The sequence below is a fragment of the Quercus robur genome, chromosome 12 (assembly GCF_932294415.1).
Source record: "Quercus robur chromosome 12, dhQueRobu3.1, whole genome shotgun sequence".
Lineage (NCBI taxonomy): Eukaryota > Viridiplantae > Streptophyta > Magnoliopsida > Fagales > Fagaceae > Quercus > Quercus robur.
In genome coordinates this window covers 28,750,001-28,774,702 of record NC_065545.1, presented here as the reverse complement: position 1 = coordinate 28,774,702, position 24,702 = coordinate 28,750,001, and the positions used below count along the sequence as shown (strand labels likewise).

At 36.1% G+C, this 24,702-nt stretch overlaps 1 protein-coding gene across 2 annotated transcripts in view; it reads right to left on the bottom strand.

Annotated features, from left to right (window-relative positions):
* Nucleotides 1–23,556, bottom strand: part of LOC126709222 (12S seed storage globulin 1-like) — a 66,091-nt gene extending 42,535 nt beyond the window's left edge. The window contains exons 1-4 of one of the 2 annotated variants that reach the window (XM_050409353.1): nt 23,419–23,556; nt 8,373–8,532; nt 6,754–7,474; nt 6,355–6,546 (exon numbers count right to left, since the gene is read on the bottom strand). In XM_050409353.1, the coding sequence (XP_050265310.1) occupies nt 6,393–6,546; nt 6,754–7,474; nt 8,373–8,532; nt 23,419–23,454 (1,071 nt within the window). In that variant the 5' untranslated portion in view covers nt 23,455–23,556 and the 3' untranslated portion in view covers nt 6,355–6,392. Of the gene's footprint in view, nt 1–6,354; nt 6,547–6,753; nt 7,475–8,372; nt 8,649–23,418 lie in introns of those variants that run through there. The other variant, XM_050409352.1, reaches the window with a different exon arrangement.
* Between the last annotated feature and the right edge of the window lie 1,146 nt (nt 23,557–24,702).

Below are 24,702 nucleotides of genomic sequence, written 5' to 3'. Positions count from 1 at the left end.
TTAATCAAGCCTTATTTTGTGAAATTGATCAATGGGTTTTGTTGCTATATTGATATATTCATGATCTATGATGGTTAATTTGATCAATTTGGGGTTTTGTGATAAATTAAAAATTCTAGGGCTTGTATTGAACCCGAATTGGGGACTTTGTTCAAATTAGGTTTAATTGATGAAATTGGCTTGTTGTTTTGATGTAATTGATCATTTTTATCTGTTTTCTTTCATGTGTAATGATCAATTCGTCAATTTATTACAAATTGAACAAGTGGTTTTTCATATTTTGGGGTTTTTGTTAGAAACTCTATGCTCAAGCCAATTTTGTGCATTTAAACTTAACTTGGACTTAGTCTCACTGTATTAGAGCATGCATCATGACATTTAAACTGTTCATGCATAATATAGATTTTTGTTCTATATTTTTTTGTGCTAACTTGCAGTCTGCCCCTGGTTTTTGTTTTTTTTTTTTTTTTGTGTCTTGGTCCTTATCCTAGCACCATGCCTAGGAAGACTAGAGCTCATAGGACCCCCTCCACTTCCTCTGAGTCTCCCTCTAGGAGTGAGTTGTTTAGGAATGACAAAAGCAGAGAGGTCTATGAGAAACTAAACTGTAAGCGTAAGATTTGGGCTGAGCGTTTTGTTGTGTTAGATGAGGTAGATCCTGTCATTAGGGCAAACCTTGAGAGTAGAGGTTGGCTATCCTTGTTAGAGGTAGATCATCCACCCCCGACCGCCCTAATTAGAGAGTTCTTCTCGAATCTCTCTTGCCACGTCTATGATTCCAATACCCTTATTCGGAGTTGGATACGAGGTGTTGAGTTCACCATTACCCCTTGGATAGTAGCTGATGCTCTTGGGGTTCCGGTTGTTAGGGAGCCTATCTATCCCTATAAGGAGTCTCCACCCTTAGATGACGTTATGTCATACATCACTGGGTCTTCTATCCAGTGGGATTCTGATCCTCGGATCACGTCTACTGAGCTTACTAAGACTGCCTGTCTTTTCTTTAGGATAGCGTGTCATTCTTTGTAGCCTATTTCTCATCTTCACACCATCCCTCTTGAGCGATGTGTGTTTTTGTACGCTTTTGTGTCTAGTGCGTCTATCAGCTTTCCACATCCATTTCTTCGTTCTTTGAACGAAGTTCATAGGAGTTCTGCTGTAGCGCATGCTCTTATCCATCCTATTTTCATTCATAGGATTCTATTGTTTCTTGGTCTAGCTGATTTCCCTGCCGGTGAGCCCGTTCATGTCATAGCTCCCATAGGTGCCACCTTCCTTAGGCAGAGGGCTGCTCACTTGAGAGTTGGTCCTACACGTCCTAGAGGTGCGTCATCTAATGTTGTTCCCCCTCCTCCCTCTTCTACAGGTGTTGATACGGCTAAGGCGTCTGGTGCTGCTGCTACTGCTGCTGATGCTGATGTTCCTCCACCGACTACTTCGGATGATTCAGACATTTGACGTACGTTGGATCATGTCTTGACCGTTCAGGCGGCTCATGGACAAATTTTGGTGGACGTGCTCGATGAGATCCGTGCTTTGCACGCAGAGTTGGCACAGTTTCGACAATGTTCACTGCCACCCTCCTTTTGATGATAGATTTTGATTGCCCTTTGGCATTCCATCACAAAAAGGGAGAGTACATATTTGAGCACTTGTAAAGTTTTTGTTTTCAGGGGGAGAGCATTTATGGTTGGTTGGAGTTTGTGGAGTTTAGATTGTATCTAAGTGTTTCACATTATATTTACCTTTTTAGCTCTTGCCATATTTTTGTTAGGCTATTCATGTTAGGGGGAAATACTTTTATTACTTTTATTGTTTTATATGTTTCTTGTTTCAACTGCTTATTGATTTATATTTATGAGTTATTCATTGATATATGTCTTTATTGTGTGTTGGTTGAAATCAAGAATTTATTTTGTTTACTTGTATTTTCCACACATGCGGTTATGCATTTTGTTTAATGTTTCAGGAAATATACAGGTTGATTCAATTGAGCTGCTGTCTACACTTGCAACTGATGGATAATAGTTAGGATTGGATTTGTTTTTATGAGCATTATTTTTGTAAAGGGCTTTTCTTTGTAAACTTTAAGCTTTTAGTTGTGTTTTGTCACGGATTGTCAAAGGGAGAGTTTGTTAGGTTCTAAAGACTTAGGATATTATGTATTTAGAACTCTAATGTGTTTTGTTGGCAAACCATGATCAAAACAAGATGTTTAGTCATGTTTAGACTTGCTCAAAGTTGGTTCATTTATGTAAAGTTGGAACAAGTTGATGCAGAAATTAATATTGCTTCTTGGCCTAGTTCGATCGATCGAAGCTTAAGCTCGATCAATCAAAAATCTAGTCAGATGCATTTTTCTGCAGAATTCCAACTCAACTCTAGTTTATTTAAAACGTTTAGGATTTTGTGTTTTTGCCCTAGGTATATAGGGCAAACCCTAGCCACGTTTTAGTGTTACTCATATTGCTGTTTGTGTAAATCTCTTATAAGATCTGTGAGGAGCTTTCCTTTACACAAGTTTAGGATTATCAAGAAAGAGATTTCTTTAAGAGCTTGATGATCATTCAGTTGCTGCCATAAGAACTTAAAGAAACACAAGCGGGTGTGCTTGTACTTGCTGGAGAATCTAAGAAAGAAGGAGTCCGTGGTTTCAGAGCTTGCACGTGGTCGTGTCAGTAAGTTTCTACTGGTGGGTAGCAATAGGATGTTAGTGGTCCAAGTCCTGTTGAACAACTTCGATTCTTTCATAATAGATTCAGGTTTACCTTGAGAATAGTTAGGTTAAATCCTCCTCAGGTTTTTACTGGTTTGGTTTCCTGGGTGATCATATCATTGTGTTATTTATCTTTTCGCTGCTTTGCATGATATGATTGTTTGATTGTGATAACCTAGATTTGGAATTTGGATTAAGTAAGAACTAGGCTAATTACCTAGGTTAATCCAACTGTGCTTTTAAGGGGTCTAAAAATTATCACTTTCAAACTTCAAAGTTCAAACTAATGATCTATCCAGTGTTGGGTTTTTTTACTTAATAATACATATTTAAAAAATTATTTAACCAAATAGGTGCTCGTTTGTTTCCACATTTTGAGCGCAAAAAGGGCTTTTTAAAAAAAGTCAAGTCTAAAATTGCGTTTGGTTAAGCCCAAAACACAACTTTTTGATAAAAGTTGCGTTTTGGGCACAGGCCAAAAACGCGAACTGAACATGGAAATTTTATGGACCTCTGAGGGTCCATAAATGAAAACATGCACTGCCCATTTTGTTAGGTTACCGTTACTGATCATTAAATTACAGAAATACCCATGAATTTATTCAGGTCTCTCAACGCCTAACCTCACACCCATCTCTTCTCTCTGCTCTCGCACGATGCCTGCCATCTCTTCTCTCTGCTCTTGCACGTCGCTTTCCTTTGCACGACGCCTCCCATCTCTTCTCTCTGCTTTGCTCTGCCCTCTCCGTAAGTCTCTCTGCTCTGTCTTTCTTCGTCTTCCTTTTCTTCTTCCTCTTCTTCTTCTTTCTTTCTGTCTTTCTGCGTGTTTATGGTTGTTTGGCCGTGGGTTTGGGTATCACTATTTTTGTTTTTAGTGTTCTATCTCTTTTGTTGGTCTCATAAATCTTGGGTATCGCTATTTCTGTAGTTTTTGGTATCTCTATTTCTGCGTGTTTTGGGTATTCAAAACCCGTGGGTTTGGGTATCGCTATTTCTATAGTTTTGGATTGTGGTTTGTGTTATGGGTTTTGATTTTTCTGTGCGTTCTTTGGATTGATTTCTCATGGGTATGGGTTGGTTATGATTTCTCTGTTCTTTGGGTTGATTTCTCATGGGTATGGGTTGTTTTGATTTGGACCGAACCTGGGTTGATTCTTATGGGTCTGGGTTGGTTTTGATTTCTCTGTTCTTTGGTTGATTTCTCATGGATCTAGGTTTTGATTTCTCAGTTATTTGAGTCTGGGTTTTGAATTTCTCTGTTCTCTATTCTCTCTGGGTTTGTTGATTGGAATTTACAGTGGTTTGAATCTTGCTATGAATGGTTTGTAGACTTGTAGCTCATTATTCACCTAGAAACTGGCTTAGATGACACTGATATACATGACCAGGCTTGCAGCATCAAATTCCTTTATGTTTGGTTTAAATCTCTAGACAACCGTGATGAAATTTAATAGCAGTAACAAACTGATCCATTATTTTGATGTTCTTATGTTGTAAGGTTCAATATTCGTTGACCCTATGATACGGTCTTCTTGTTTTTTTATTTATTTTGGTGCTATTTTCATTTTGTTATTCAACACTCTTTTTTTATGCTAACAATGATTTGCATTCTTGATGGTGCTGACAATTGACTCAATTAGACTGAAACTCACTGAGATACTGCACAAGCAAAGGACCTGATAAAAACTTCTTACCATTTCATTTCTCATTCCTCCTTGTCCATATGCGTTTGGAATTTGCATTTTGTATGAGCCCTAAAGTTTATAAGATCTATTAATTTATCTTTTCTAGTCTGTCATAACCTGAATTTCCATAGTTTTCTTATTTTTCAAGTTTTATGGCTCTCTAAGTGTGCTGCTATTTGTCATGGTGCTTGAGTACAAGAGTTCATCATGTATGTGGCTGCTTTTGCTAGTTTCGCAATTCTAGGTTCGCAATTGTAGCTCTAAACTAGATACTTTTGCTAAGAAAATGTGTCCTTGGCCCTGTTCTAGTGTTTCTCAGCAACCAAACAATAGCTATGATTGGTTAGGATTGTAGAGACAAAGTTTAATAATGATTAGTTTTTTTGTTTGCTTGATTTTGTTCAATATTGGCTTTGTTTCGAGTCTCATTTTGTTTGGTTTATTTTTTGGCATCTATCTGATTGCTGAAAAAATGGGAAGAAAATGATTGTTAAGTCAGAGTTAATATTAGTTTCTGCACTACTAGTTAGCACTATTAGTTAATCAAATTATAACATCAGTAGGGACTAGAGAGAAGGTGGAGGTTTCAAATATTAATAGTATTGCAGTGTTTTTGTACTGTATATAGGCAGGAGGATTGTTTAGTTGTTTTTGCCTGTGGATGACAATGTGTATTGAGAGATTTGGGGAAATTATTGAGTACCGTCTACTTATTTTTGTTTAGTTTTTGTTATTATTTCCGGGAATGTTCAGTTATTTCTGAAAAGCCTTTTTCTATTGTAACTACTCATTGGCTTGTTTTTATGGTTTTGCTAATATGCTTCAACCTCACTGGTTAACTTCATAGATGGGTAAAAACACAACTTCCAACCCCGAGGCAAAAAAGGCTAGAGCATTATTGGTGTATATTTTATCATCTTTTTACATTTTTATTTTGTGCTTCATGATGATGAAAATTATTTAGATTTAATTAATATTAATAAGAAGTCATTAATAGTAATAACAAATAATTATGACACTAAAAAAGAAAATTTGCCTAAAAATTATTAAAATATTACCAATAATATATTATTATTATTATTATTATTATTATTATTATTTTTTAGGAAATATATGAAATAGATGATTTAATAAGTATGAAATAAACTCACATCCAAACAAAAAAAAAAAAAGTATGAAATAAATTTCCTTATATATATATTGTCATTTTTGGTAATTTATCTCTCAAACTGCCACTTTGATAAGTGCTATCCAAACACTCAGCTTTTTCATTATGCACTTTTTAACAGCTTTTACCAAACACTCAGCTTTTTGAAACTCCACTTTTTCATTATGCACTTTTAACAAAACTCCACTTTTTCATTATGCACTTTTACAAAAAGCTGAACCAAACTCACCCTAGAACTGCCTAAGTTATTCTTGAAGGAGATGTCCTGTTTGTTATTGATTCTCTTCCTCTTCTCTCCTCCTTGACCAAGCTTCACTGGTAATTTTTGATGACCTGAGCCAGTTGTTTCTTTTGCAAACCTTCTCCTTTTGGACTGCTTCTCAGATGTTGGTTGATTCCCTTTTGGTTTATTAATAAAATTTCTTATTCAGGACACACCAAAAAAAAAAAAAAAACCAACGTTATCATACACATGAGGACTTTCACACTCTCAAAAGGATTTTCAAAAGTGAAATTGAGTTTCAATCCACAATTAAAAATCTGGTAGATCAACACCATATGCAAATTATTTGGTGATTGGAGTTAAATGAAAAGAAATAAAGAAATATAATACGACATTACTATTGGAAAACTTTGGACAACCCACAAACCAACTCCTACTAACACCAAAACACCAAATGAACATCTATCATAAGACCATGTCAACAGGTCTACAATCACAAACCCAAACATAAAAGATATAGAAGGCCATACAGGGCTAGAGCACTCTAAGCTATTTTATTGAGGTGACTAAGAAACTAGCAAGACTAAGCTAGTTTTTTTATCAATTTGGTGGAGGGAAGAAAATGGCATCAGAAGTCCTCTTTGAGGAGAAAAGCTTCTCTGTATCAGCATCCACATCAAATGAAGCCTGGAGAACCGAAGGGGATAGAGCCTTCCAAACAGAAGTCCTTCCAGCTAAATGAGTGAATATTGGACTGCCACAGAAAAAACAAAGTCATATGAGTCATAAAAACTTCCTAGAAACAATTATACACAATTTAATATTAAATTGCCTATCCTGCTGAGTTATTTATGAACAATCGTCTCCCACACTAGCATATTAAATAACCAGAACGCCTAAAGACTAAAAAAAAGCAGTAGCTTAACACAAATGTGACAATGTGTTGTGGAAAAAGTCTTACTTGGGGGTGGTGATGATAGAGAACCACTCCATACCCTCAGGAGAGGCAATCTTTGAAACAACAAAAAACCTTGGCACGATGAACAAATTACCCGCCTTAAGAGTTGTTTCCAAGACCCTACGGCCATCAACACCGACAACCTGAACACGGCCACTACCCCTAACAATATAAGTCACCTGCAATGCCGAGTCACAAGAAAATCCAGGAGAGCACATGGCACTTCCATCCAATCTAACAAGGTCAGCCCCAAGCCCAACTTCACCAACCAAAGGAAGGTTATTAGTGTTCAAGACCACAACCCTTCCACCTTTCTTAATGTCCACATCTAATGGAGCCTCCTCACAATTCAATGCCATACCCAATCGATGTTCCTTCTTTGGCTCAGGCAATTTAAAGTTCCCATCAAGCTTGACAATTCCATTGCCTGATTGCTTTCCGACAAGGGTTTTCACAACATTCTCATCCAAGTCCCATGCTCGGCTCACAAACTCAGTAGAGAACCCACTGAAGATCCCATTGGAACCTGTCAGGAAAAACTCAGTAAACTCACCTGCTTTGTGAGCTTTTGAAGTATCTCCCAAGAAAAGAACAATTAACTCAGTGTCCTCTCCGTTGTACCACCATGTAACCACGCCAAAAGGAAGGGCAATGGCATCACCCTTCTTAATTGCGAGGACCTTCTCTTCTGATTCAGGAAGCACAATTCCAGCTACACCATTTCCTATGGGTAAAAAAATTTATCAATAAGGAGTAAGTTAACATATTGCATAGTACTACACAATGAATGGCTTGAAGAGTTTGGATCATACTTTATCATTACAGTGTAAAAAGTTTTGTAGACAATATGTTCAGCAAAATTACTAATTACATCATTAAAGAAAATTAATGATTGCTTACTCTTCTGCAACGTATGGACAATAGCAGAGTACTACATTACTACTCTTTTTCAATTTTTCAAAGATCAAATCATCAAATCATTCGTATCCAAAAGTCTTTGTTCTTTCCAACATTTATTTATTCCTCCATAATAATTCAAACAACCAGATTACTTTGATTGTTTGTTTTCCTTTTAATTCAATTAAAAAATCAATCACCTAAAAAGTTTGGTGAAGTTTAGAATAAAAATTCAGAACATGACAAAAGATGGAGCAATCAAGAGCATAATAAAAACAAGCAATATTCCATCAAAAGACTGACCAAAATTGCCATGATATGATTTGAGTCCACCTAGCCCGATGGTAGTGAGTTGTAACTAAACACAATACCAGAACAAAATTTCACACGATGCACTAAAAGATACCTAGAAAATCCACAAATCACAAACCAGCCCAATTAAGAAAAAAATAAAAAGTAAATTCCATTCAAATTTTATTCTACAAATTGTTTACCCAACAAAGAACCCTTCTATAAAATAAATTAATCATCGAATAAAAATTATATAAAAAAAAAAAAAACCAGCATACCAGTACATCAATAAATCTAAGTATATAACCACAACAGCAATAGAACATACAACATAATATTGATCAGACAATAAAACTTAAAAAACCCACAAACATAGAGAAGCAAACAAGCGAAAAAATTATAAAAACAGAAACCGATTAGATATATATATATACCTTGGAGTACATAAGCAACCTTGGCAGAATCAGAGTAACGAGGAAGAGCAAAACCATTCTTGTCAAGGGCCAACTTGGCAGCACCAATATTCCCTTCACGAAGCATGGGAAGCTCAGATGGAGACCAAGCATGGTACGACCCTCCATTGCCACCGTACACCTTCTTAGCCAACTTTGGAGATAGATCAAGCTCCATCGTTTTTCTTTTACTCTTTTTCTAGTAACAGAATGCCAAACAGTCTATGCTGTGCGTGAAAACTGAAACGAGAGTATCAGATATTTATAGTAGCAGCCAGCGGGAGAGTAATTATTGTTGTAGATAAGTATAGAAAGATTCTGAGATAAAGACGGGGTGGGAGAGTATACGGATTTAAACAAACAGCATGCCACGCAGGCAAGCTGTTACAAAAGTTGAAAAAGCATGGAAAACCTCGTTGTGGCTGTGACTGTGACTGTGACTGTGACTGTGAGTACAATCAGTTTCTGAATTCGACGCATAGGGAACGCTACCCGCGACCAGTGGATTACAGATTTTATCCATTCTGATTTTTACATTTATTGGATTACAGATAAATTTTCTTTTTTTATTTATTTATAAAATCTAAAACAAAATTGTAGGTAGAGACGTTTTTGAATTTTAATTAGAAAAACATTAGGCTAATTTAATTAGGAAACTCATCTTTATTACCTTTCTATACTACTAATAAGTGGATTATCCTGTTTTGTCTTTGATTTTCGACCTACCAAATATTCTCGTACAAATTTTAAAACAACATATTCTTGAGTCTAGATTTATTTGCTATAAAGACAACAAAAATGTTAAAAGTGTAATTTGACATTATTCAAACCATCCAAGACCCTATAATCACGTTCATCTCACTACATATTAGAATTCAAATCCATTTTTTTTCTATTTGATAAGTTTTTTTCCTATTTGAATTCAAATACTTTGAATTATCCTCTAAAAAAAATAAAAAAAAATAAAAAAAAAAAAAAAAAACTCTTGGTTACTTTAAAGAAGGAAAAAAAATGGTTCTATCCAAAAAAAAATAATCAAGCACTTTTTTTTTCTTTTTTAATTTTAATCTCAAACAAATCTATACCACTAATCTTTACTACTACTTACAAACTAAATTACCCTTACAAACAAACGTATTATTAAGGGAAAAATAAGTCATACTACCGATTTTTAAAATCCTTGAGTTTAGATAAACTTCTACCCTCCCACTACAAAAATTCAAATCTCTTTAAGTTTATCACAACTAAAATTTTGGATATATTTACTTCAAAAATTAAAACCGTTTGAAACTTCTCATCTATTTGAGTTTTAATTAAGTTTCTCATCTATTTAACAATTATCACTAATCTCCATCCCTCCAACTTTTCTTTTCTCATGCCAAATTTAAAAGTTAAAATCACATTTAAAACTTTATTTATATATAAAAAAAATAAAAAATAAACTTCACATTTAAAAATATTATCATCACAATTGTATAAGATATGATCACTTTTAAAATAAGAAAACTACCATACCCAGCACACAATATTTTCCCTCTTCATTGCACTGTATCTCCAATTCCTTCATTTTGTGCCTATGATCTTGATGCTCAGTGGGTTTTTCTATATTTTTCATGTTGGTTGATAATGGTTTCTTACTTGATTAGATGTCTCTTATCAGTCCAAATTTTCATTCATAACCTTTTGAAAGTGCATAAGTATTTGATTTTTTATTTGAAAAAAAGAATGAGCATATTTGAACCTTTTTTTTTATGTGCTTAGCTATTCTGATTTTGGAATAGTATTTGAATCTCAAAAAAAAGAGATTTTGGAATAGTATACGATGGGATTAGTATGCCTTTACATTTGTGGGATTAAGGTATGGTTTTTTTATTTATTTATTGTCATTCTATCATTTAATTTTGAATATTGTTCATCTCCTTCCTTTACCCTTTTTTTTCGTAGTTTCAAGTTCTAGAATACAAATTTATTTTATATTGGGTGTCTGTTTGAAACTAAAAACTTTTTGCTGAAAAAAAAAAAAAAAAAAAAAAAAAAAAAAAAAAACTGAATAGTACAATGAGGCCTATAAATAGTAACAAAAAGTGCAGTGGAACTCATGAATAGTAGCAAAAATAAATTGAAAATGGAGATAAGCTGAAAAATTCAGCTCATCCCAAACGCACACTAGATATATAATTTGAAGTAGGAAAAAAATCCAAAGCAAAATTTGATTCAAACACGCGCGGGATAAAGGTATGGTCATTTTCTCCCCACTTTTTACATTTCATTTTTTATCCTATCATTTCACTTTTGTTCAATTGCTCACCTCATTGCTTTACCATTTTTTCTTCATAATTTCATATTCACTTTTTTTCATTCACTTTTTGTTTTGTTTTGTTTTTTTTTTTTTTTTTTTTTATGCTATTCACGGTTCTTAAGAATCATGAAAAATATATGGAAAAATTGAAATAATTTGGGTAAATAGTTTCGGGAATAATTATTATTTTAACTAGTCGCTAACCCGTGCGATGCACAGGAAAACTATTGAAAATAAGATTTTAAAAAGAAAATTTTATTAATTTTAGTTTATATCGAATATTTATTTATGGTAGTTTAAAATATTATTTCAAATCTTCATTTCATTTTATTTTAGTTGGAATAACTTATATAATTAAATGAAATGCTTATAAATAAGAGATGACATTAATAATATACTATATATAGTTAGTGATTATTCAAGATATCATTCAAATATGACAATTTTTTGGTTCTAAAGAAAGAACAATATTAATGCATTTAAACACAAAATACTATATTGTCCAATAGATATTACAACTTTAAAACTAAAACATGAGTAGTGATTTTTAATGGATTGGGGTAATAGCACAACTTTTAATAGAAAAAGAAATTGATTTAAAATTTTTTGGAGTATCACTATATTAAAAATGCCGAAAGAAAGCAAGAAATTCCACTGAAAAATGCTACAAATACATTTGGGTTTTTTTTTTTTTTTTTTTTTTTCAATGAGCAGGTACATTACTGTTTAGTAGAGTCTTAATACATGGGGGATGCTCCTCCATCCAATACATCATTGTCTAGCAAACCCAGCCAGTTCTTTGCTTCAAATACTATCTTCTATGTTGGTCCGTTTGTTCAAGGAAAGCCACAAGAGAAAAATATATTCCTAATAGAAGAACCAACTACCAAGTAGTCTAACATCATTAAGGATGTGGCCAATGCTCAAATTGATAGGTCCAGCTGACTTTACTTCATCTACTAGACTATTAAATTCACACTCTATCTCTACTGCTTGAAGCCCCAAATCCATAGAGGCCATGTACACCCTTCAACAGGCTATCTAGACTGATTATTTCTCTAAACTTCCATATATTCCACAGCAAGTGTACAGGTTGTTTGCACCAAATCCACTACTAACTTCAAAGTTTCATCCACATGCCTTTGGTTTCGATTTGACGATAATAGCCAACCTCCACCGCAACTAATACAATCAACTGAATTGGTTAAAACAATTATCAAATATTGGGAATATAAAAATACAATCAACTGGATTGGTTAAAACAATATATCACCTGGGAATATAAAACAAAACTTGATATTATGTATATGATACCGTTGAAAGATTTAAATATCATTGCAGGCTTCTTGAATTCCACCCATCACAAAAGCCACGGCTTACATCAAATTGGCCTTTGAAATCTTGATCTCCTTCATCCCTAGAACTTGGAAAATCAAATTTTCTGGACTAATTGAAAATTTGTAAATATTTCCAACTATCATCTAACGATGAAATTATTATATCTTTTCAAGAACAAAAAGGAAAACAAAGACCAAATGTTCTATGTAGCAAATTTGAAACCTATCACCAAGAAAAAGAATTAAACCTATTGGAAATTCATTAATTGGTACCAATGCAAGTAATTGGTACGCTAAAATATATTGATGAGTAGATAATGGTGACGATGAGAGAATAAAACTTTATAGGAAAAAAATAATATGAATAAATTACTTGTGTATGCTTTGAAACTACTACCATCTCTATCAAAATTTTGAGGAGAAAAATAGAATGAAATATATTAATAAAATAAATATATAAATTTTATTATTGATGCATCGATTTCTCTAATGTTAAAGTGAAAAAATAATATTCACTCTCACAACAGCTCAAAACATTTACTTAATATATTATATCATCCATACCATCCAGCCACCACTTCCATTCCAGGTGATCATCTCTAACCACCCTCTGAAATTTTGTGGTTGCCTATGTTTCCTACCCAACACAAAATTCTGCTCCCCACCATTAAACAAAACTTCGCAAATAAGTCTTGTCACATTTAGAGATCTCAAACCAACTATTTTCATTGTAGAAACCAAAGTACACACTCAGTAGTTCCACCACTATAAATTATACAACAAATTGAGCTATAACAAATATTGGTAACACAAAATCTCATAAATGATTTAAAAGTATATTCCAAGAGGAAAAAAACAACAAATTTTTAATACAAATTGTTAGAGTCTACCTTTTAATTTGGAGTATGTACATGTTTTCTTAAAGAATATAATCATATGAAACTTGAAAGCAAGTTCAAAGAATAGGTGCAGTACATAAAAGCCAATCATTCATTTAAGTTGGAGAAAAAAATCCATTCTGGTTCAATTGAAAAAGCATAAAAAAATGATAGTCATGTTTTTACATCACATAAAAAATGACATTGAGAAAATAAGGCCAACAAATACATCTCACCCTGATTAAATCAACAACACAGCATCACATTCCCTACTTATCTTCCTCCTTACCACTCTCCATGTATTATGACTTCTAGAACAACAACAAAAAATCACTTACAAATTTTATCAAACTACGTGTAAGAAAAAAAAAAACTTAATGAAAAGAGAGAATTTTAAAAAGAAAAGAGAGTACCATGTTGAAGCAACACCAGCATCAATATAACCAAGGGTTGTTTTTTCTCTCAAGGCCTGTGCAGGCTCCTTTGTGCCTAAAAATTGAAAACATAAAATGAGGTTTTTGTAGGTACCTATGTATTTTTCGGTTATGAAGTCAACAGATTAAAAATATGTAATATGCCTTTTGATTTTGCATAATGATAGAGGTATTTGTTAAAGCTTGCTATTTGTTAAGTCTCTCTTAACCGTCTCTCTGAATCTTTGCCTCAAATTTATAATATCTAATACCATGCCCATCTTGCATAATCATATATAAATGAGTTATATAACTCTCAAACAACTATACTAACCAACCCCGACCTTCAAAAAAAATTCCCAAAGAATCCAAAATAGCGGTAGCCCTAACATAACATTCCGTAGGCTATCATATAAGACAACCCGAGATTATAATAATTTATAAAAAGGGAAAACCAATGTAAATGAAGACGACAATAACACTATATATCAAACCAAAACAAACCCAAAATTGAAATCAAATAGAAGAATCCCAGGAAACAAAAATCCAATAAAAATTGCATATATAACCAAAAAAAGGGAAAAAGAAAATCCAAACCAATGTAAAATGAAGATGAGAAAAACACTATATATCAACTAAAACAAACCCAGAATTAAAACCAAATAGAAGAATCCCAAGAAACCAAAAATCCAATAAAAATTGCATACAAAAAAAAAAGGGAAAAAGAAAATCTAATTACAAAAATTTCGTGATTCTTCTTTGCCATAGATTTGACAACAAAGTAAGAAGAAGAAAACGTGGAAATCTGCAAAGAAAAAAAAAAAAAAAAAACTTAAATCCAGAGCAACCCACAATCACAAACCAACAAAATTCCATGAAAACAAAAACAAAAAAACTTAAATCCACAGCAACCCACAACCACAAACTAACAAAATTCCATGAACAATTGAAGCGAATAAAGAGAGAGCAATACATAGAAATTAAGGAGAGTAAAAAACATGTTTTAACTACCTCAAAATAAAACATGATGGGTTGGATTGAACGACGATGGAGAGGCAAAGAGAAATCGATGCAGTGGCAATGATCCGCGGTGGCGGTGGCAGTGGGAGGATCAAGTTTTGGCGTGCCAGTGTATATTAGAAAACAGAGAGGTTGTAAGGTTTAGACGTGAAGGTTAAAGAAAGAGTTGTAGCTTGGATTAGGGTTCTAAATTGATAATTCTAATATAATATAATACTAATAAAAAGTTAAGAAGAATTTAAAAAAAAAAAAAAAAAAAAAAAAAAAAAAAAAAAAGGAAAAGAAACACTTAGTGTACGTGATTTAGCACAAACATTAAGAAGAATTAAAAAAAAAAAATTGTACAAAGGTGATCGTAAAGAATCTTCTTTGCCATAGATTATTCTTCTTTATTTAGCACAAACGTTAAGAAGAATTAAAAAAAAAAAAAAAAAAAAGGTGGCGGGAAAGCTGATAGGGGGGGAATAAATGGAAAAAATCTAATATAAATAAAACATAAAAAATAATTTAAAAAAAAAGGTGACATGGAAAATTGTGGAGCTAGCAGAGGCTTCGGTTTTATATATATATATATATATATATATATATATATATATATATATATAGATTAATAATCAATCAGTGTTAACTGGCCCACTTTTTGATTTCTTAACAGGTTGAAATGATAAATTAAATGTCAATAGGCCTTTTTTTAAATGGCAAAATTTTCATTCACCCCAATTCAATATTTAAGTATTTATCTGATTACATTTATGCTTTGTTACTCATCGATTTGTGATGCAACCTAACATAAAAAATAAAAAATAGACCAACCACACAAAATAATGACTTCTTCATTTTTTTTTATTTCTTAATAATTTGATAGTTAAAAGTGGGGGATTAGAATGCCAAATGTTTAAGAGAGTGTGTTGTGTGTAGTATAACTTGCCCCACCCTCCCTTAAAAGTTACCATGGCTTTTGAGTGGAGTTGTGGTGTGCCTTTGTGTTAGAACCCCTTTCCCTCTCCCTTGTGTGTGTGTGTGTGTGTTTGTTTCTCAAAAAAAAGAATGCCAAATGTTTCATTTGGAAATACCAATTGAGCTAAGAAAAATGCATAATTAAACTAAAAAAACAAATAAATAAAAAAGAGAATTATTGCACGCGTAAAGCGCGTGCGATAAGTCTAGTGTGCATATAGTATGTTTCTATAGTTCTTCTATACTACCTTAACTTTAACACAATTTTTGTTATAAAGTAATGAAATGGTTCCTCTCAAGAGAAAAAAAAAAAATGTGGTTAACTTTGAACGATAGACATTCAATTTCAGATAGACTCATCATATTTTCTCACTGTTCACTATTAATTAACTACTGGATAAATATATAGATAAATTTTGAATTAATGGTGTCTACTACATGATACCAATATTTTATCTAATGTGCATGTCACCCAAATTTGCATATTGTTGAATAAGAATTCTAGTGTTTTTTCTTCCTTAAAATTAAAAGTACAATGGAGAAAATATTCAAAATAACATGAACATTAACTTATAAGCCACTAGTTTCTCCACACACACACACACACAAAATTTAAAATAAAATAAAAAAAAAAAAAAAAAAAAAAAAAAAAAAAAAAAACCTTTTAACCCTCTAGAATTTATTTAATTTATTATTTGATGATTAGAATTATAAATGTTTGGATTAAAAAAGTACAGGTTAGAATTTTGATTTTTTTTATTCTACCCATTGTCAGTTAGTGAAGAAATTTATTCACGAAAAAAGAAAGACAACTTATAAGTTAATGTATGAATTTTAGCCATTGCCTTAAGAATGACTTATTCCATGTGGTTATAAGGCATTGTATATATCAACTAAGGATGCTCTTCAATATTTATAAGTCATTTATATACCTATATTTCTAATTGATTCCTTTATTTTGAAGTAAAATATTCTCTGAAAAATATTTTCTCATTTTTAGGAGTTTATTAGCCACGAATCCGCACGTTGCACGTGATAATTTTTTTAGAGTAGTCTCATTATTTTTTCAATTTGGACTAATTTAATAAAGAGTAATGTATTTCATAATCATAAATATAATATAGGAACAATCATAAATCATAAATATTAATTTGAAAATTCATATTTTTATTTATTATAAGAATAATCATAAATCATAAATATAAATTTTGTCGTACCAAAATCAAAACAATATAATTTTTCTCAGAAATTCCAAAGGCAAGTTAATGAAAATATTCATTTTTTAATAAAAGTTACTGTAAGGACACGGTTTTTAACGACCTAAGGATAACGTTGGGCTCGTGTGTAAAGGGCCCGAACAATATGATTTGTAGAGAGTGGGTTTGGAAAGGCCTGCCTTTGGGCGCTGGGTTTCGGTATGGTTCCGGTTTCATGAGCGATCATACAAAGATGAGTTTTGACTGTATAGCAGAGCCTTGCATTAATGTAGTTTGAAAAGTTTGACTCCTCGGAATTAGTCCGAGAAGCATTACATTCTCACCATTCCTCCTTTTTCTTCCTTCTTTCTCCGGGGGCCTTCCCCCCTCCCCTTCTTTCTCCTCTTTTTTTCCCTTTTATACTAGTATTTGATTTCCCTTCTTCATCTACGTGTCAGTTTCTCCTTCTTTGGGGCAATTACTCGTCCTATCAATCTTCACGTCAAAATGGTTGGGAAAAGCTGGATAGCATGGTATGGGGTATGGGCTTGTCAGGTGCTGGGCTCCACGTTATGGTGTTGGCAGCTTTCTAGCTTGTACTGCTCTTGTACTGAGTTTGTCCTTTTCTTCAGGCGTTTTGTGAGGCGTTGAGCGTGAGGTTGTCCTTGGCTATATTATTGGGCCATCAAGGGGTTCTCCTCATACCTCCTCGACAATAGGGCCCCTCGGCTTAGTCTTTGGGCCCTCAATGTGAAGTGGGCCGGGATTCCAAATTTCAGGCCCCACAATAGCCCCTCAAAATCCTGCTTCCCGGCTTTTTAGTTGGGAATGAGGGTTTTGGTGATGCTAAGCCCACCTCGTGACTTGTTCAAGTTCCGTACCTTACTGCTGCTTGTATTCTTCCATTTGCATGGGAGATGTGTCGAATTAAGAGGCATTACTTTATTCTTCATCCGCACAGTGCCCTTTGTCATTTCAGTATTCGAGGCGCGCCTTCACGAGGACCTTTAAATCTTGTGGTGGCGGATAGCGTTGGAAATTATGCCAGAACTGCCTTGTCTGCAGCGTTTCTTGGGAATCTGCTCAAATTAAATTAAATGACACCTCCTTACCCTTTATATAAGTAGGACAGGTGGTTGTTCTCCTGGCATATAAACCCTTGTGCTCTCTTCAGAATCATAACCCTTTGTCCATAACCAGTTCCCACCTCCAGTGTCGTCTTCCCTTAGTGCCATATGTTTGAGGCTGGGGTGAAGGTGAAGGAACCTTACCCGCCACAGAGGCACCGGATCCTTCCAAGGCTTAAGGTGGTATGGTCTGGGCAAGGGAGGCACAGATTTAAGGTGTCCTCCTCCTTGGATATGGTGGGAACGGTACTCTCCCCTCTTTTAGTCAAAATCCGAAACAGGTTCTGGTCACACCAGATTTTTGGTGTGTCAGAAGAAAGGTTTTCCGCCCTCAGCGCCGTCTGCGATACCGCAGGCGTGGTTCCGTGGAGGCCCATCAACTTCCGACTGCCTGCACCGTTTCTTCCACGGTGCTGGCCTCAAGTTAGGTTTCCTGCACCTTTTTTTCAGCTCCGCTAGCCCGAAGTCGGGCTCTCTACGCCTTTTCTTCAACGGTGCAGGCCCCGAGTTGGGCTCTTTGGCTGCCTGAGTTATAGGCATGTAAAAGTGTTGAGGAATGGTTTTCCTTGAACCTCTTGAAACAGCAGCCAACCTCTCCTCTGTGCTACTTCCTCGGCTTTCTCTTTATTCTCTTGTATCTTTCTTTTCGATTATGTAGTTAGCTTTAATATAAGCTTATTCCAGCTTTTCATTGTACGCTATAATATTTCTTTTTCTTAATAAAAGAGGAATTTATTTACTTGTTTTGAATATTTTTCTTTTTTGCAACAACTACTTTGTGAATGGGTGTGCTCCATGTGTGTTTTTCTTCAATGATACTTAGAGCAGGAAACCTTGAAACATAATCCGACTAATTCTAATTTACCGACATTACCAGGCATAATAACGATAATTCACTGTAAATTAAACTCAGGAAACTAACCGAGATAACAGCTGAATATTCCGTAATACATGCGAGGAAACCGTTCGAGAACGATAAACTCTAAATAATTCATCTGAGGGGGTAACCGAGCAGTAAGGGACTCTAACTGCGTTCTGACAACGTATGGCACTATATTGCAGTCGCACCAATTCCTCTGGTACCGAGGATCCGAGGGTAGGCTGGAGAATCCATGCAGCCTTGGGATTAGCCCACTTATCAATGGGGAACTCTTTCGCGGGGTAGATTCTAAGGGTCATATAACGTCCAGGTTGTGTCCAATCCCCGTATTGTCTCTTCTAAGTACTTGGTTTCCCCTGTCCAAAACTTGTAGTTTTTTCTGTGTACTTGGTTTCCCCATAGGCTTGAGTCCGAGGACCATGCAAGGCCTTGGTTCTGTCCAAAACTTATAATTTTTCTTTTGAGTACTTGGTTTCCCCATAGGCTTGAGTCTGAGGACCATGCAAGGCCTTGGTTCTGTCCAAAACTTGTAGTTTTTTCTGTGTACTTGGTTTCCCCATAGGCTTGAGTCCGAGGACCATGCAAGGCCTTGGTTCTATCCAAAACTTGTAGTTTTTTCTGTGTACTTGGTTTCCCCATAGGCTTGAGTCCGAACACCATGCAAGGTCTTGGTTCTGTCCAAAACTTGTAGTTTTTTCTGTGTACTTGCTTTCCCCATAGGCTTGAGTCCGAGGACCATGCAAGGCCTTGGTTCTGTCCATAACTTGTAGTTTTTTCTGCGTACTTGGTTTCCCCATAGGCTTGAGTCCGAGGACCATGCAAGGCCTTGGTTCTGTCCAAAACTTGTAGTTTTTTCTGTGTACTTGGTTTCCCCATAGGCTTGAGTCCGAGGACCATGCAAGGCCTTGGTTCCGTCCAAAACTTGTAGTTTTTTCTGTGTACTTGGTTTCCCCATAGGCTTGAGTCCGAGGAACATGCAAGGCCTTGGTTCCGTCCAAAACTTGTAGTTTTTTCTGTGTACTTGGTTTCCCCATAGGCTTGAGTCCGAGGACCATGCAAGGCCTTGGTTCCGTCCAAAACTTGTAGTTTTTTCTGTGTACTTGGTTTCCCCATAGGCTTGAGTCCGAGGACCATGCAAGGCCTTGATTCTGTCCAAAACTTGTAGTTTTTTCTACGTACTTGGTTTCCCCATAAACTTGAGTCTGAGGACCATGCAAGGCCTTGGTTCTGTCCAAAACTTGTAGTTTTTTCTGTGTACTTGGTTTCCCCATAGGCTTGAGTCCGAGGACCATGCAAGGCCTTGGTTCTGTCCAAAACTTGTAGTTTTTCTGTGTACTTGGTTTCCCCAAAGGCTTGAGTCCGAGAACCATGCAAGGCTTTGGTTCTGTCCAAAACTTGTAGTTTTTCTGTGTACTTGGTTTCCCCATAGGCTTGAGTCCGAGGACCATGCAAGGCCTTGGTTCTGTCCAAAACTTGTAGTTTTTTCTGCGTACTTGGTTTCCCCATAGGCTTGAGTCCGAGGACCATGCAAGGCCTTGGTTCTATCCAAAACTTGTAGTTTTTCTGTGTACTTGGTTTCCCCATAGGCTTGAGTCCGAGGACCATGCAAGGCCTTGGTTCTATCCAAAACTTGTAGTTTTTTCTGTGTACTTGGTTTCCCCATAGGCTTGAGTCCGAAGACCATGCAAGGTCTTGGTTCTGTCCAAAACTTGTAGTTTTTTCTGTGTACTTGGTTTCCCCATAAGCTTGAGTCCGAGGACCATGCAAGGCCTTGGTTCTGTCCAAAACTTGTAGTTTTTCTGTGTACTTGGTTTCCCCATAGGCTTGAGTCCGAGGACCATGCAAGGCCTTGGTTCTGTCCAAAACTTGTCCATAGGCTTGAGTCCGAGGACCATGCAAGGCCTTGGTTCTGTCCAAAACTTGTAGTTTTTTCTGTGTACTTGGTTTCCCCATAGGCTTGAGTCCGAGGACCATGCAAGGCCTTGGTTCCGTCCAAAACTTGTAGTTTTTTCTGTGTACTTGGTTTCCCCATAGGCTTGAGTCCGAGGACCATGCAAGGCCTTGGTTCCGTCCAAAACTTGTAGTTTTTTCTACGTACTTGGTTTCCCCATAGATGAGTCTGAGGACCTTGCAAGGCCTTGGTTCTGTCCAAAACTTGTAGTTTTTTCTGTATACTTGGTTTCCCCATAGGCTTGAGTCCGAGGACCATGCAAGGCCTTGGTTCTGTCCAAAACTTGTAGTTTTTCTGTGTACTTGGTTTCCCCATAGGCTTGAGTCCGAGGACCATGCAAGGCTTTGGTTCTGTCCAAAACTTGTAGTTTTTCTGTGTACTTGGTTTCCCCATAGGCTTGAGTCCGAGGACCATGCAAGGCCTTGGTTCTGTCCAAAACTTGTAGTTTTTTCTGCGTACTTGGTTTCCCCATAGGCTTGAGTCCGAGGACCATGCAAGGCCTTGGTTCCGTCCAAAACTGGTAGTTTTTTCTGTGTACTTGGTTTCCCCATAGGCTTGAGTCCGAGGACCATGCAAGGCCTTGGTTCCGTCCAAAACTGGTAGTTTTTTCTGTGTACTTGGTTTCCCCATAGGCTTGAGTCCGAGGACCATGCAAGGCCTTGATTCTGTCCAAAACTTGTAGTTTTTTCTACGTACATGGTTTCCCCATAGACTTGAGTCTGAGGACCATGCAAGACCTTGGTTCTGTCCAAAACTTGTAGTTTTTTCTGTATACTTGGTTTTCCCATAGGCTTGAGTCCGAGGACCATGCAAGGCCTTGGTTCTGTCCAAAACTTGTAGTTTTTCTGTGTACTTGGTTTCCCCAAAGGCTTGAGTCCGAGGACCATGCAAGGCTTTGGTTCTGTCCAAAACTTGTAGTTTTTCTGTGTACTTGGTTTCCCCATAGGCTTGAGTCCGAGGACCATGCAAGGCCTTGGTTCTGTCCAAAACTTGTAGTTTTTTCTGCGTACTTGGTTTCCCCATAGGCTTGAGTCCGAGGACCATGCAAGGCCTTGGTTCTATCCAAAACTTGTAGTTTTTCTGTGTACTTGGTTTCCCCATAGGCTTGAGTCCGAGGACCATGCAAGGCCTTGGTTCTATCCAAAACTTGTAGTTTTTTCTGTGTACTTGGTTTCCCCATAGGCTTGAGTCCGAAGACCATGCAAGGTCTTGGTTCTGTCCAAAACTTGTAGTTTTTTCTGTGTACTTGGTTTCCCCATAAGCTTGAGTCCGAGGATCATGCAAGGCCTTGGTTCTGTCCAAAACTTGTAGTTTTTCTGTGTACTTGGTTTCTCCATAGGCTTGAGTCCGAGGACCATGCAAGGCCTTGGTTCTGTCCAAAACTTGTCCATAGGCTTGAGTCCGAGGACCATGCAAGGCCTTGGTTCTGTCCAAAACTTGTAGTTTTTTCTGTGTACTTGGTTTCCCCATAGGCTTGAGTCCGAGGACCATGCAAGGCCTTGGTTCCGTCCAAAACTTGTAGTTTTTTCTGTGTACTTGGTTTCCCCATAGGCTTGAGTCCGAGGACCATGCAAGGCCTTGGTTCCGTCCAAAAGTTGTAGTTTTTTCTACATACTTGGTTTCCCCATAGATGAGTCTGAGGACCATGCAAGGCCTTGGTTCTGTCCAAAACTTGTAGTTTTTTCTGTATACTTGGTTTCCCCATAGGCTTGAGTCCGAGGACCATGCAAGGCCTTGGTTCTGTCCAAAACTTGTAGTTTTTCTGTGTACTTGGTTTCCCCATAGGCTTGAGTCCGAGGACCATGCAAGGCTTTGGTTCTGTCCAAAACTTGTAGTTTTTCTGTGTACTTGGTTTCCCCATAGGCTTGAGTCCGAGGACCATGCAAGGCCTTGGTTCTGTCCAAAACTTGTAGTTTTTTCTGCGTACTTGGTTTCCCCATAGGCTTGAGTCCGAGGACCATGCAAGGCCTTGGTTCTATCCAAAACTTGTAGTTTTTCTGTGTACTTGGTTTCCCCATAGGCTTGAGTCCGAGGACCATACAAGGCCTTGGTTCTATCTAAAACTTGTAGTTTTTTCTATGTACTTGGTTTCCCCATAGGCTTGAGTCCGAAGACCATGCAAGGTCTTGGTTCTGTCCAAAACTTGTAGTTTTTTCTGTGTACTTGGTTTCCCCATAAGCTTGAGTCCGAGGACCATGCAAGGCCTTGGTTCTGTCCAAAACTTGTAGTTTTTCTGTGTACTTGGTTTCCCCATAGGCTTGAGTCCGAGGACCATGCAAGGGCTTGGTTCTGTCCAAAACTTGTCCATAGGCTTGAGTCCGAGGACCATGCAAGGCCTTGGTTCTGTCCAAAACTTGTAGTTTTTTCTATGTACTTGGTTTCCCCATAGGCTTGAGTCCGAGGATCATGCAAGGCCTTGATTCCGTCCAAAACTTGTAGTTTTTTCTGTGTACTTGGTTTCCCCATAGGCTTGAGTCCGAGGACATTGCAAGGCCTTGGTTCCGTCCAAAACTTGTAGTTTTTTCTACGTACTTGGTTTCCCCATAGACTTGAGTCTGAGGACCATGCAAGGCCTTGGTTCTGTCCAAAACTTGTAGTTTTTTCTGTATACTTGGTTTCCCCATAGGCTTGAGTCCGAGGACCATGTAAGGCCTTGGTTCTGTCCAAAACTTGTAGTTTTTCTGTGTACTTGGTTTCCCCATAGGCTTGAGTCCGAGGACCATGTAAGGCCTTGGTTCTGTCCAAAACTTGTAGTTTTTCTGTGTACTTGGTTTCCCCATAGGCTTGAGTCCGAGGACCATGCAAGGCCTTGGTTCTGTCCAAAACTTGTAATTTTTTCTGTGTACTTGGTTTCCCCATAGGCTTGAGTCCGAGGACCATAGGCTTGGCAACACCAATATTCCCTTCACGAAGCATGGGAAGCTCAGATGGAGACCAAGCATGGTACGACCCTCCATTGCCGCCGTACACCTTCTTAGCCAACTTTGGAGATAGATCAAGCTCCATTGTTTTTCTTTTACTTTAAAACCCAAAAAATAATAGTTACAGAATGCCAAACAGTCTATGCTGTGCGTGAAAACTGAAAAGAGAGTATCAGATATTTATAGTAGCAGCCAGCGGGAGAGTAATTATTTTTGTAGATAAGTATTGCTTCAAAAAGAAAAAGATTCTGAGATAAAGACGGGGTGGGAGAGTATACGGATTTAAACAAACAGCATGCCACGCAGGCAAGCTGTTACAAAAGTTGAAAAAGCATGGAAAACCTCGTTGTGGCTGTGACTGTGACTGTGACTGTGAGTACAATCAGTTTCTGAATTCGACGCATAGGGAACGCTACCCGCGACCAGTGGATTACAGATTTTATCCATTCTGATTTTTACATTTATTGGATTACAGATAAATTTTCTTTTTTTATTTATTTATAAAATCTAAAACAAAATTGTAGGTAGAGACGTTTTTGAATTTTAATTAGGAAAACATTAGGCTAATTTAATTAGGAAACTCATCTTTATTATCTTTCTATACTACTAATAAGTGGATTATCCTGTTTTGTCTTCGATTTTCGACCTACCAAATATTCTCGTACAAATTTTAAAACAACATATTCTTGAGTCTAGATTTATTTGCTATAAAGACAACAAAAATGTTAAAAGTGTAATTTGACATTATTCAAACCATCCAAGACCCTATAATCACGTTCATCTCACTACATATTAGAATTCAAATCCATTTTTTTTCTATTTGATAAGTTTGTTTCCTATTTGAATTCAAATACTTTGAATTATCCTTAAAAAAAAAATTTAAAACCGTTTGAAACTTCTCATCTATTTGAGTTTTAATTAAGTTTCTCATCTATTTAACAATTATCATTAATCTCCATCCCTCCAACTTTTCTTTTCTCATGCCAAATTTATAAGTTAAAATCACATTTAAAACTTTATTTATATATAAAAAAATAAAAAATAAACTTCACATTTAAAAATATTATCATCAGAATTGGATAAGATATGATCACTTTTAAAATAAGAAAACTACCATACCCAGCACACAATATTTTCCCTCTTCATTGCACTGTATCTCCAATTCCTTCATTTTGTGCCTATGATCTTGATGCTCAGTGGGTTTTTCTATATTTTTCATGTTGGTTGATAATGGTTTCTTACTTGATTAGATGTCTCTTATCAGTCCAAATTTTCATTCATAACCTTTTGAAAGTGCATAAGTATTTGATTTTTTATTTGAAAAAAAGAATGA